Genomic DNA, 15605 nt, shown 5'->3' with positions numbered 1-15605 from the left:
ATTTTTGATAAGATTCAAATTTCCAGACAAGATGAGATTTCTCTTCTTGGAATTACCCTGACATCAGACATCTCCTGGCATAAACACATCACAACCACTGAATCCTCAGCTTCCAAAAAAATAGGATCTCTTTTGCTCAAGATGTTACTTTACCTCTGAACAGCTGTTAACCTTACACGAATCCCAAATCCATCCAGCTACTGCTTTCACATTTGGAGTGAGGCTCCTAAAAGCTCCCTTAAAATACTTGACTCAATACAGAGGAGAGCAATTAGATTGATAAACAACCTATCTCTTACCCCCCCCCCCACTTTCACACAGATGTTTGATCTCTGCAATTTGTGTATTCTATAAATATTTCCATGGCATATGTTCATCTGAAATAGCATTGATAATTCCCCTACTCAGTACTAAGCCTGTTGGAACACTTACAGCTGCCGCCCAACATCCTTTCACAGTATACTTTGAAACCCACAGAACAAATTTCTTTTCCTTCTTCATTCCTGCTACCGCTGGCACTGTGGAACAGTCTTCCCAAAGAATACAATATACAGGCTTTTAAATCAAATGTAAACAACTTTCCCAATCCTCTACCCATATACAGTACTAACGTACTATAGGTTGATCAACCAACCTCTCATGAAGGGCCCAACATATATAGTCCACAACATTACTGAAAACTTCTCTTTGCCATTTGTGATGATGTCATACATGCAGCAAATTAGAGAACACAGTATGCTCTACTGTAGTATGAAACACTTAATATGTATGAAAAAGATGTAAGCACATTGAATGGCTAGAAGAAAAGGGAGACATGTAATGATTCACTTGAGAAACAAAGTAAATAAGTATTAGGAACAAAGTGATTTTCAGTAGATTTTTTATTTGTTTACATTCTTATTGAGAAGCTGATATATTTTTGCCTTCGTAATTTTTAACTGAAGATTGGATAGAAAGCTATTTTTTGTGTTTATGGAACTGACAGCTGTCAAGTAAAAGCACAGGAATTTTCCACACTAGTTGCATTCTGTCTCATGTTGGATAGCTGGAACTCATACACTGTATTTTTAGTTCACTTAAACAGGAACTGAATATACTTGCAGTAAAGTACATATTGAAGATAAAGATATGAGTTGTCATGTTCTTGCATGATTTTGTGCAAGGAAATTTGTTGCTGCTGTTTCCCTTAAAGAACTTACGGATTGATGAGGAACATAAGTTTTTATTTTCCAGACCACAAGCTTAGCCAAGTTTTCTGTTATGTATGAGTGACTGAAATGTGTTAAAATTCTGCCTATGCAGATATTTTGTATATAATGTCAGAATAGATCTGACCCGACCCCTCCCCACACACCGTTTATAAAATATATAAAAAGTAAAACTTAGTGTTCATGTATGTAACATATAGTAAAACACCAAATATGAGTGGGGGAGAGGGAATCTGGAAATTTTTGATCGATACCTAGAACAAGAATGATTACAGCAACTGATGTAACCACAAGAAAGAACATACTAGTAGCAGAGTTATGAAGGTAACTTCTGTTCTTATATCCTCTTCATATGTTCTTCCTTGTGGTTATATGAGGTTGGTCTGAAAAGTTCATGGCCTTCAAAGTTGCTAATCCAATAAGAAGCAAAATAGTAATAAACAATAAAATAATACAGCAATTAAATACATTCAAATATTTAGGTTGCACAATGTCATATGAAAATGATGCTGATATAGAACCAAAGATATCAAACTTTTTAAAAGTAACAGGCATTATAAATAAAATTTTTAAACCCAATTATATATAAAAACACATGAATAAGAATCTACAATACAGTTGCTAAACCAACCTTACTTTATGGCAGTGAGATATGGACAATAAAAAAAAGCAGATGAAAGAAGAATTGAATCATCTGAAATGAAATTTCTGCGCAGAACTGAAGGAGTCACAATAATGGACAAAATGAAAAGCAGCGAAATCAGAAAAAAACTTGGAATTACAACCTCCCTAAATGAAACAGTGATTTGCTATAGAGAAAAATGGAAAGAACACATACTAAGAATGAATAGAAGCAGAATACTCAATGCAGAGGAAGACCCTTAAAAAGATGGAATTGAGTCCAGAACAGGCCACTTGGCCTATGAGCCTGGAAAGGAAGAAGAAGGTCTGAAAAGTTCTCGGCCTAACAATGAATAAACAAATTTCTAATTTCAAAATTATTTTTCTTTTTCAACATAATCTCCCTTAAGACATATTTATTACAGCGATGCTCCAGCACCATTATCCTGTCCCTGTTGTGGTTCTCAGTAAGATCTGCAAAATAACCTCTTGATTCGAAGAAAAATGCTGACCAGTGAGGAAGAGTTTTAGTTTTGGGAAGAGATTGAAGTCCGAGGGAGCCAAATCTGGGGAATAGGATGGATGTTCCAACAATTCATAGTGCAGATCCCTTAATTTTTCCATTGCCAAAACACCTTTATGGGCAAATGCACTGTCCTGATGAAAGATGATTTTTTTCCTTCTGCAAACCAGGTCTTTTCTCAAAAATTTTTTTGTCTAGTCTGGTTAAAAGATCAGAATAATATTCCTTGGTTATTGTTTTACCCTTTTCAAGATAATAAACAAAATGCCTTTAGCATCCCAAAACACTGATGCCATGACCTTTCCTGCTGATGGAACTGACTAACCAGCTTCAGTCCACTGCTCTGACTGCTGTTCGGATTCAGGTGTGTAATGGTGAATCCAAGTCTTAATAAATCGACACACAAAATCAGTTTTATTCTTGTTAAAATGCTCCAAACACTGCTCAGAGTGCAGTACCCATTTAGCGCAAATTCATTTGCAATTCTTCATGCAAAATATATCCTATACGTTCTTTTTAAATGCCTTATAGTCTCAGCAATTTCACGCACTTTGACTCACCTGGTCATCCAATACCATATTGTGCACTTGATCAATGATTTCTGGTGTTGCTACACTTTTTGGACATCCAACTTGGCAGCCATTTCTTAATTGCCAAAAACCAAGGAGAAGAGTGCCCATAAACTTTTAAGAACTTTGAATGAATTTGTTTTGGTGTTAAATCTTCTTTTACAAAGAATTTTATAACAGTACGATACTCAATTTTATCCATTTCAAGGGATATAGACAACACTTTTGCTTCAGACAGCTGTATAAAACAAACTACTTGATAGAATGACTTGCAATTTCACATGGATGCTTATGACAGATGTACCAACTTAGAAAAAAAAAAAAAATCGTGACAATAGTGTTGCCATCTATGGTTGAGGCCAAGAACTTTTCGGACCACCCTTGTATCAGTTGCTTAAATATCATTTTTGTTCTAGGTGTTTATCAGAACTTTCTAGACTCCCCTCATATATAGGCCTGGGAATAGAACCTATAAAATTAGGAGAAAAGATTAGCTAGCTTAATCAACAACAGGACAAATGTTGCATTGAATAACTACTGCAAGTCATCAGCATTATGAATATATAACTTCTAATAGTACATAATAGTATAATTGCAACTCTCTTTTTTGCTTCCCTTTAAATACATAATATAGCCAATATATACAGTTGCAAAACATCCACAGGTCACAACAAATATCAGGGAACTCAACACTTTCTCTGATAATGCATTCCATTCAATTTCTATATATTCAACAACTTTCACTGGTGTATGCACACTGACTTTGGTGGATTACTTTGTTTATTTATCTTCTCCCTCCTCCACTTTTCAATTATGCAACATCTTGATCTGTCTAACAATCTCTCACATCAACCAATATCTCCACTTTTCTATTTACCAAGGTCTATATTATCATTATATGTGTATCTCTATGGAATCATGGGATTCATTGTGAAAGACCAACAGCAAGTCTTGAATATTATATTTCTCCTTAAACTTAATGCACTATCAGTGCACTCTACTTATTCTGGCAATGCATTCCACTCACCACTCTCCAAGCAAAAAATCTGGTCAAGATATCCTTACTAACCACACTCTAACACAACTTTTACTAGAGTGTCCTCTAGTTCTCTGTCATGTATTGAAATTTTTCCTTCGTGTCAATCTTACAGTACTACTTTGTTGGATTCTGAATGAAGAGAAATTAAAGTTATTGATATTTCTTTCAGAATCCAACATAATCATTTGCTCCAATTTTTTTAATATTTTTTCATGTGGTATTCTGTCGAACACCTTTGCAAAGTCAGGCAGTATCAAGGTGTAGCCATTTCCTTTATCCAAATCTGTCACTGTCACCTTATTATAAAATATGAATAAATTACTAATACAGGACCTACCCTTCACAAAGCCATGATCCAAAATAGAGTACCACATCCCTATTCACCCACTGTTATTTTACCTTTAGTCAACTTTTTCAATACTATAATAATCACTCCTGATATATTAATATGTCTGTAATTTACTACTTCTATCTTGAAGCTACCTAGATGCAATGGAAATCTTATCCTCTTTCCATTCCCTTGGAAATCTTAGCATTTTGAAAAATATCAATGTGAATACAGCAGTGGGATTGGATGGTATGTCAGTCCATGTGCTGTGTGAGACTTTGATTAAAGTTCAGAGGCACTGCCAATTCTCTTGCACATTCACATAGTACATGGGTCAACATACTATCCGGTCCCACTGCCATATTCACATTGACATTTTTCAATAAGCTGAGTACCTCCTGTGCATTTCTCAATTTTGACATCAGTCTGTCACTTCAGCAAACTTAAATCTGCATCTGGAGGGTTGTTGAGGGATCACTTTTCTTTCCCTGAGCTATTTAACCATTTCTTTTATTTCTGTTACCTTACTACCATCAGCAAGCACTGATTAAAGTCATCCTTCCAGTCATTTCTCCTTTTACTTGTTACATATAAAAAAAAAAAAAAAATCTTTTGGATTTAATGTGGCCTGCATAGCAAATTTTCTCTCAATTTAATTTGGCCTTTCTTACTATGCTAGTCTTTGTGCTACTCATGAGTTTGCTGATCACTTTTTTCCTTTATATTAACTCCACTATTTTTTTTCCCAGCTCTTGCTTTGTCTTTACTCATTTACTTAACCCACTCTTAGTTTACCCTCCTGATCATGGGTATGTAGACTGATGTTGCTTCTCTCAAATAATCCCTAATCACTTCCGATGCACTACTAACATACTTTCCTTGTAGCTCCTCAAGCCATGACACACTGCTCCAAGATTCCTTCTAAGTGTCATAATTACCAGCTTCATAGTTCAACATAAACCCTTTCTTGACGGAAAATTCACATGTTTAGCAACTTCCCAGAATAAGGCTGCATGGTCACTCTCCACAATTGGAGGCAAAAAGTCTACAAAGATGATGCTATTACCAGATCCAGCACTCTCAAACCCCTGGTTCCCTCCATGGCATGCTGTTCCAGGTAATTACCCCTTAGCAACTATAAACCCCACTTCATCTTTGAGATGTCCTGTTCCCCTTCAATTTATGTCCTCATAGTTGGAGTTTCCCCATAATAATTGCCCAGTCTGGACTCATTTTCTATAGCAGCAACCAACAATATATTTTGTCCTATTGGCTGCACAAGATAGCTTCAAATGAACCATCTACTCCAGACCTAAAATCCTCTAACGTCTACTAATTCAAGTTCTTCAGTTATCAGCAGCAATACTCAACCTCCTGTCCTATTCCTTTTATTTTCCCTGAAAACATAATACCCTTTATATTCTATCCTTGTAACTATATCATTTTCTGTCAACCAGGTCTCTTGTGGATGCCTATAATTTTTTGCCACGTCTAGCTGATCAATGCCTAAAATTCCTCTCCTTTATTTAATTAAGGGGATAATAAATCCTTTATATTCCTCTCCTTTATTTCCGATACTTCTGGTATTTGAGTACATGCATTTCAGCAGCCCTTTGGATGATGTTATTACCAACCCATTCAGAATTGAAACATGTGAAACTGCATTTAGCATTACACAATTATTTCTGTACATACACACACACTCATTGTATTGGGAATGGCTGAACCCACACTTCACTGCATACCCCCCAATACTTCTAGTTTCCCTGATTTTACACTTCCAACCTCTTAATGAAAAATTCCCTCCAAAACCATTCAAATGTAGTCCTTTCATCCATCTATAAACTGCACACTATTCCTCCTGCACAATCTTCTTATCGAGTTATTCACAATCATAGCTCTTTTCAATTCAGTTCTGTCATCACACTGAGGCAGAAGACTTGCAATCTTAATCAGGATAATTGGGAGATTGGTTCGAAGATACATTATGGTTGGTCAGTGAATTTAGAGCACATGTAAAATTGGTGATTTTTGTCTGTTTTATTGTGTTATTCCCTCAGAAAATTAGGGTTTTATAGTATATTAGTCTAGATTTTAGTGTTTTACAATGTATTTTTATTAAGATATTTCAATAATAAGTTTAAAATGGTGCAAGAAATGCACAGGAAACTTAATGCTAAGAAGAGAACCACAGGCAGGAACAAGGCTAGCCCTGCTTGTGAGGCTATTGGAGATATGGAGGAGGTTAATGAAAATTAATTAATCTCCAAAATAGCAAAATGAAGGTAGATCATCAGAGAAACAATGCAGGAATTACAAAAAGTTGAGACGTGTAAATGAACATAGGGAAAAAGAGAAAATGAAACAGTCAAATAAGAAATAACATAGCATGGAAACAGGCAAGTCAGAATGTAACAGAAATTACATAAGTGACGTTGTTTGTAAAAAGAAAGATGTTATTTGGTATGGTGACTCTATAATAAAACATATTATTGATGAGCGAGTTATAACTTCAAGTTTTCCTGGGATAAAAATTAAGTATATAAAAGAAGCAATTCAAAAACAGAAAAGTAAACCAAATCATAATTGCAGTAGGTACTAACGACTTAACTAGCAATAAGTTCAGTATGAGAAAGGACATGAAAGGGTTGTTGGAGAGGCGAGAGTGAAGAGTGAGAAAGCGAATATAGTCAGTATTTTACTTCGATATGATAAAAAAAGAATTAAGAAGAAAGGATATCATGGCAAATGATTCAATGCATAGGTTATGTAGAAGGAATGGATGCGAGTTTTTGGATGTGTGGAGTGAGTTTGAAGGAAGATTGAATTTGTATAAGAGGGATGGCCTACACCTGAAAGCGTTTGGTATTAGGAGTTCTTGAAAAATTAATAACTGGTATGAGACCTAACACAGATTTAAGGAAATTAATTATAAAGGGAAGAATGGTGAGAATGTGAGTATATGAGCAACAATGTTATATAACTGTGTTAATGACAGGAATGGGCTTTATCATAGAAATGTTGACGAAGAGAGAACAATTGAATGTGTTCGTCCAGTCCAGAACCATAAAACAGGTGCAAAGATGTCTACATGTATAAGGCACTAGAGAAGAACAGAGATCTGCAAGTTGTCCAACTGTGTCATGCAGATTGCAGACAAGAGTATACAAAAGAACATGCAGGTAGATTATTATGTCTGTACACAAATGCTAAAAATATCAGAAATAAAGGGATAGTTTGCTGTCTTGGTCAATACGTAGCAACCTCAGATTGTAGGCATTAGTCAGGCCTGGCTATCAGAATCAGATAGCCTAACTGGTATTGAGTGTAAATGATAAAGTATTTTAAAGCTGGCCTGGTTGGCCAAGTGGTTGGTACATCCACTCTCCAGCCAAAAAGCTGTGGATTCGAATCCGCTGTGGGCATGGATGTTTGTGATTGTCTGTGAAAATGGTGGTAGTCAGCAGTAGATGAAAGTAGTCGCAGTTAGCAGAGTGTTGGAGATGAAGAGCTGTAGAGTAGATGCGAGTCTTTGAACTACCTGGAGGTAGTATGTAATAATATTTTTTAGAAATTTTAGAGAGAATATTGACAGTGCAGAGAAGCATTTAAACAATACTTAAACGATGCGATATTAGAATGTGTCCTGAGAATCCAAAGAATAAATGGGGTAGAAGTCAAGTGAATGTGTAATCTTATTAAGCAAGAGATTCATAAAAAATGGATGATGTGGAATGAATACCATGTGTATAAGGAGATGTCCATCATGAAAATTATAAGCAGCAGGCTAGAATAGTCATAACTGTTGTATGGAAAGCAAAGTGAGCATGAAAAGAAACTGGCTCTGCTTGCTAAAGACAACCCACAAGAATTCTATCTGTATGCTGCAAGTATGAAAATGAAAGAATAATTTCTAAATGCAGATGGCATGAGGGTTACAGATGCAGAAGACTTTCAACTAACAAGTGCCCATTTTGTTAAAAGCTATTAACCTGGTGTATGCAACATTGAGCTCACTGCTACCCCTTCACTGGATGAAGAAACTCAGATGTACGAGGATAAGGTATTAGAGCTGTTGCACAAACCGAACAAGAATTCAGCAATAGGGACTGATGGGATGTTCAGCTGAACTGGCTATTCCTTTGACCAGGCCATTTAATACGAGTCTCAGAACAGGGAAGATTCCAAAGGAATGGAAAGAATGTATAGTAATTCCATTGCACAAGAATGGTGTAAAGACCAATGAATCCAACTATTGACCAAAATGAACAATGAACTTCTACTTTGCAATGAGCAACAAGGGTTTACTAAGGGAAGGTCATGTTTTTGCAACTTTCTTGCATTCTGTAACAATGTTACCAATGAACTATGAGGGTGGTCTGAAAAATTTTTGTCCTAACAATGAAAAAACAAATTTATAATTTCAAAATTTCTATTTTTCAACATAATCTCCCTTAACACTAATATATTTATTCCAGCAATGCTCCAGTGCCATTATTCTGTCCCTGTAGTGGTTCTCAGATCTGCAAAATACAACTCTACAGCTGTAATCACCTCTTGATTCGAAGAAAAAAGGTGACCGGCGAGGAAGAGTTTTAGTTTTGGGAAGAGAGAGAAGTCAGAGGGAACCAAATCTGGGGAATAGGGTGGATGTCCCAACAATCCATAGGGCAGATCCCTTAATTTTCCCATTGCCAAAACACCTTTGTGGGCAGGTGCATTGTCCTGATGAAAGATGATTTTTTCCTTCTTCTACAAACAAACAGTCTTTTTTTCACAAATTATTTTGATCTGGTTAAAGGAATAATATTCTCCGGTTTTGTTTTACCCTTTTCAAAATAATTAATAAACGAAATGCCTTTAGCATCCTAAAACACCAATGCCATGACCTTTCCTGCTGATAGAACAGACTTTGTCTTCTTTGGTGCTGAACAAACAGTTTCTGCCCACTGTTCTGACTGTTGTTTGGATTCTGATATGTAATGGTGAATCATAAGTCTCATCCATAGTAATAAATTGACACACAAAATCAGTTTTATTCTTGTTAAAATGCTCCAAGCACTGTTCAGATTTTTTCATGCAAGTGCATTTTTGATCTGCTGTGAGCAAGCATAGCACCCATCTTGTGCAAAGCTTTTTCATTTGCATTTCTTCATGCAAAATATATCCTACATGTTCTTTTGAAATGCCTTATACACTCAGCAATTTCACGCACTTTGACTCGCCCGGTCATACAATACCATATAGTGCACCAATTTTTGATCAATGATTTTTGGGGTTGCTACACATTTTGGATGTCCTTCATGTAGATCATCTTCAAGGCTGGTATGGCCACATTAAACTTGGCAGCCATTTCTTAATTGCCAAAAACAAAGGAGAGGAATGCCCATAAACTTTTATGGACTTTGAATGAATTTCTTTTGGCATTAAACCTTCTTTTACAAAAAATTTTATAACTGCATGATACTCAATTTTATCCATTTCAAGGGACAACACTTCAGATAGCTGTATAAAACAAACTACTTGAAAGAAAGACTTGCAATTTCACATGGATGCTTATGACAGATGTATCAACTTAGGACAAAAAAAAAATTTGCCGATCGTGTTGCCATCTATGGTCAAGGCCAAGAACTTTTCAGACCACCTTCGTAGATAAGGTGAATGGATACATCATACTTTGAGATTTTGCTAAGGCTTTTGACAGAATATAGCATGGTAGACTGTTGCATAAATTGGAGCACATGGGTTTAGATTATAGAATATTAGCATGGATAAGAGGATGGCTGTAGCATGTAGCAAAGATTGCAAATACAACTCAAAAGATAATTGCAATGTCGAAACAAACATTCACATGTAAAGAATGGTTTCTGTTGTGATTCTAATAGAGTGGAGAGAGTGCAAAGTTAAAAATGATATCAGGATTGTGGAATACTGATTATGAAAACAGATTGAGAATTTGTAGACTGTAGACACACTGGCAAACAGGAGAAAGAGGGATGATATGATTGAGACTTACAAACTTCTGAAGGGATCATACAGGATTTCAGTTGATGGAATTTTTCATTTTATGGAGGGTGGGGAAAGGACAAGAGGGCATCCTTAGAAGCTGAGAATGAATGCCACTAAGAAGGGGCTGAGGGCTAGATTTTTCTCTCATATAGTAGTGCGTGATTGGATTGCCATTGGATGTTGCGAGTACAAGCAGTGCGAATGAATTCAAGAATAAGCATGATGGCTCTTGCATTTAGTATGTGGCCTCCCTCGATGAATCGGTGACTTCCTGGAGAGCTCTTAATAATAATAATAACACAACTCTTTCATATCTTCTCTTGCTACATATTTCTCACCACTCAAATCATGATCATTCATGTCAGCTTCTTCTGTTACATACTTTTTAACATATAAAAATAGAAAAAAGCTAAGCCTGGTGGAAACAACTTATAACCAACCATAAGATTAAAAAACTAAATGTTAAATTAGTAATTAAAATTAATTTAATTATTAATATTCACTCTCTCTAGCTAATATTTCAAACCAATATTCTCTCTAGAGAATACTAGTTAAAAATATACCTGAATATTCAGGAAAAGAAAAAAAAAAACAAGAGAAAGCCAATCACCATATCTGTGAAACCTTCAAATTTATATTTATTTAATACTGAACTTAATAATGGACCAAAAAAGTATAAGGTTGAAAACACAAAGTGAAGAAACAATGATGTACAGTTCATGTTAGACATGTAAGAGGAAGTGTGGCTTATTAAGTAATTAATGTGAAGTCAACAGCCTCTAAGATGATATTTTAGATGCACTTTGTTTGCTCAAATTTGAGTAAAAGATTGAAACTATATAATTTCTCATCTATTATAATTGAAGGATCAATGATGTGCATAGAGATACAGAATAACAGAGTAATAAAATAAAAACAAAATGGAAATGACAAAAACTAGAAACTTAAGACATTTAGGTATGCAGAAGTCAACAGCAACAATGATAGTATGATGGCCATTTATCAGATTATGGAAGGTGGAAACTAATTATGAGCTCGTTGTGAGTCTTGCAAAGATAATTTTTGCTGATGATGACAGTTTTTTGTATCTTTCATGTGGTCCGATGTAAGCAGTCAGCTAGGAGAAAATTATAATCATGGTAATGTTCAAATGTACAGTAATTTTACAACAAAACCTCAAATACAAGTTATTGATTTTTTGGGAAAGGGGATAAGGAAACATGATTCTGCACTGAAATTATGTAGCATATTAGCTGCTGTGGATATTGTCAAAGATAGATGTTATTTCATTATTTAAGACAGTGACTGATGAGTATTTGTAGCATCAAAAAATTGCATTAGTATGACCAACCACTTGATATAGTACTCCCAAAAATTTGGGAGGCCATCTTGAGACCTTCAAGAAGATTCAATCTTTATATTGATAGAGGGGTACCAGTTAGGAATGTAGGAACCTACTCTTTTACATTCAGCCTGCACTTATCTTCTTGCTGGTGTTCCTACATGCATATACGGAGTTATTTCTTTGTACCCTGATGATGCTTTGGCGACCAAGATGAAATAATGGAATAATAGTTTAATATCTGAATAAATTTAATTAATCATCCCTATACAAGTTTAGAGGAGAAATCATGTGTAGAATAATGAACATAATCATCCATATCACTAGATAGGGGTTTATACCCTCCCATTATCCTGAAATAATGTGAGGATATAAATGGGGAGTGATTTTTTGTGTATAAAATTTGTTATATTCAGGTTTATAAATGACAGCAGTGTCACCTTTATCTGCTTTACTGGTATTAGTAATATTTTAAGCTTTTTCATGGTTTTATAAAGACAGAGAAAGGAAAATTTGGGTTTTGAAATTATTTTGCTTTTTTTTTTTTTGAAAAAATGTCTTTTTTAAATTTTGTTTGGACCTTTTATGTGGGACAGCTTCATTTCAGCTAAGTTTTCCTCTTTTAGTCTTAAAAACTATATATATGAAAATTTCAGAATTTCCAACTATAACATGCTTTAATGTAACTATATCAAGTTTACTACTTATACTGGAAAACAATGAAGTGTTAATGTGTTATTAAAAAGAACAAGGAAATATGATCAATTTAACAACATAACTGCATGGATGATTTTAATATCCAATTAGCCAAATTACAAGTTGTAAAAAAAAAACTAATGTCTGAAAATATTTCCTGAAATCTTAACATACCTCCAGCAAAGTCCACAGGAATTGCATTTCTCATTAATGGAAGATCCTAAAAAAAAAAAAAAAAAAAGTTACATGTGGTGAAAAAAAACAGAAAAGAAAAATATGCCTACATCTAACTTGAAAATTACCACATAATCAACCTAATTAAATAAAAACATTAATTATAATGAAGAATTCTGTTTATAATTATGCTTGATTATATCAAGAGAAAGTACTCTGTAAAATATTTAAAAAAGTAACATTTTTAAAGCATAAGTTTTTTACTATCTTTTTTTTTAAAAAAAGTCTGAGTATTTCTAAACTTTAAGACATTAAATCAATTTATATTTTTAATTATAAAGCAAGGGTTACACTGCATTGAGCAATCTCACAAAACTGTTTGTGGGATAAACAGGAGTTACATCATGTGAAAAACTGAGTGCGAGATAAAAACTTACCACCTCTGTTTGAGACTAGCTAACTCACCTTCAGTTGAAAGATTGAAACTAAGGATGACAGACCAGATTTGAGTAATTAATTATCATTCAGTCTTCCAAAAATAAGCAGGATGGTGATGCTTGACCAGACAATGAAAGTAATTCATCCCTAGTAGATGGTAGCATTTTCCTCTCACAAGAGAAAGCATGCTTATAAGGTGGAGAAAGATTCTCCTAAAGTGTTAAAAGCTAGTTTGTGAAAACAGGTCACATTGTAAGAGGGTGATTTGCCTACATGACTGAGAATAGGTTATACACACATTCAAAATGTTTATACTAACATTCACTACCTATTTTTTTCAAATTATTAGCACTGACTTCTGAATTACTATGTAAGTGTAATCTTGAGGGGTAAGGGGGGGTTAACTATTCAAGCACTTTGCACTCATCCCTTAAAGTTTTCTTCCTTTTCTTTCTATTTATAAGGTTAAATAATTTATCTATCTTGTAAATGTAGTTTAATAACATTAAAAAATATGCATAAAATAAAGTAGCTCATAGGGTTCCAAAACAGTGGTTTGAAAATTCCTGACTATTTTTTAAAGAACTGCTTTGAGGCATTTTTTTTAGCATTTAAGATATTTAAATTTTGCTTCATCTTTTATAATCACTGTAATTGTTGATTTATTCGCCTTTACTAATCAAGCAGTAAGCTTGATTTAACTTCTTAAAATCAAAGACCTGTTTCTTTACCCACCACATGCACCTTTTTAAATTTGAATGTTTCACTTTTAATTCCTCTATTTTTGACTTCATTTTCTTGAATGAGCACCAAGATGTTAAGTCAGAATAACTTAGGTTCATATCTCCATCTAGTCTGAATTGGAGTTCTGTCTTTCCAATCAGCACTAATGAAAAAATAAGATGTTGAATGAAAATTAAGAAATTAAGAAGCTAATTGTTGCTATCAAGTTTTGCAACATAATATGTCATATCTTAGTTCCATTTTTGCACAAGCATTTCTCCAGACCATCCTGTTTGGCCTACGTAATAAAAATATGCCACAAGAGCAATGAATTCTGTAGACTCCTGGTTTCTTTATCAGAGGATGGTGACATTTTAGTGGATGTAAGAACCTCAAAATCTAATACCTTGATTTTGACATTATCACAAAAACATTGTAACTTTGTACCATTCTTTACATAAGGTAATTATATTTTTGAGATCTTTTATTTGAAGGTTTATTTGAAGGAGCCGTTGGAAGAGAATCAAGAATTTCATCATCTTCAGCTCACACCCATGGAAATGTTGTAGGCTCTGTCCCATAATGATTTTATCATGCCTATCTTTTTAATAGAGGTGGTATAAAGCAGCATGTAAGAATCTTCCAGTTGTAGCTGATTTTCAGTGTACTGAAAAGACTTCAATATAACGCAACAAATTTTTTTGGTTTTTTTTTTAATGATATTTCCCCTTTCTTCAGGTATTTCAAGAAGGAAAAGGAATGGTCATTTTTTGTGATCTTCCATTTCAAGAGTGAATTTTATGTTTAGGTACAAGTTGATCATGACCAATAATGAAAATGTCAATATAATGCAACAAATTTTTTGGGTTTTTTTTTTTAATGATATTTTTCAATAGTATTCTTTTTGAAGTTTTCCATAAAGAGATTTCCTAGAATGGGGACAGGTGGGAACCTAGTCCTTCTGTTTATGCCCAATATTTATTTCTGAAATGTAAAGATGTTTTCCATGCAATTTTTGAATAGCCTAACTGCATCTACCAGAAAAAGGTTTCTTAAGACGACTCTCTGACCTCAAATTTAACAAGTATTTGTCATGCCTGTAGCCCCACATAGGGAAGACAGAACCTTATAAGAATAGCTTGCATTTTACTGAACGGGTGAAGTATTTAAATATAGAACCTTCAGACATCCTAGTTTAGATTTCACTCTGTTCACCAATCTCCCTAAGGATGATGCAGAAGATCTTCAGAAACTTTTTTCCAGTGAACACAGGATATTCAAACATTACATAGAATACCACATTCTTTACATTTCAGGATAAATGTTACAAAAAAAACAGAAGGACTTGCCAGAACAGAAGTCCTTCTGTTCCTCCCATGATGAGTCTTGACTCCATGGAGGCCTGAATAATAACAATAATAAACGTCAGCTATCAATAATTCATTATCTGTCCCACAGTCTGCACCAGGTGGTGTTTTTGCTGCTCAGATAGCACTCCTCCACCTTCTGCTGGCAACATTATAATCTGATTTCTGTATTCTCCATTAGGTGAAGTCCATGTGTACAATCTTTTATTATGTTGTTAGAAGCAAGTGTTTGCAATAAAGCAACTATTCTCAACATAAAACATCCTTTCTTCTGCTTCATTCCTCAGTTCTAACCAAGTTCTCTAGTGATGCCTTGTTCTTCTTTTTCACCCATTTTTTTGCATTCAAATGACCTAATATCAAAATAAAATTATTTTATCAGTACTGCATATTATTTGTTGCAAGCTGTTGTAAAATTCTTCTACCTCAGCTTTACTTGAATCTGTAATGGGTGCACAGACCTGTATAAGTGAAACATTCACTCGGTATGCTTTATTCTTAGAATTATTCTATCAGACACTGAGTGCTACTTTTTGAGTGCTACTCCATTTCTTTGAAGGTTTTCATG

General features: G+C 34.4%; 1 protein-coding gene across 4 annotated transcripts in view; it reads right to left on the bottom strand.

The window, feature by feature from the left end:
- Positions 1-15605, bottom strand: part of LOC150095626 (lysophospholipase D GDPD1-like) — a 144451-nt gene that overhangs the window by 69267 nt on the left and 59579 nt on the right. For all 4 annotated transcript variants that reach the window (XM_090409983.1, XM_090409982.1, XM_090409984.1 and 1 more), the window contains one exon: positions 12510-12555. In XM_090409983.1, coding sequence (XP_090266109.1) covers positions 12510-12555 — 46 coding nt within the window. The remainder of the gene's footprint in view (positions 1-12509; positions 12556-15605) is intronic.

Source organism: Typopeltis vanoorti, chromosome 20 (assembly GCF_054136105.1).
Source record: "Typopeltis vanoorti isolate ZY-2024b chromosome 20, IOZ_Tvanoo_1.0, whole genome shotgun sequence".
NCBI lineage: Eukaryota > Metazoa > Arthropoda > Arachnida > Uropygi > Thelyphonidae > Typopeltis > Typopeltis vanoorti.
The sequence above is the reverse complement of the archived record's forward strand: the minus strand, read 5'-3'. Positions and strand labels throughout refer to the sequence as shown.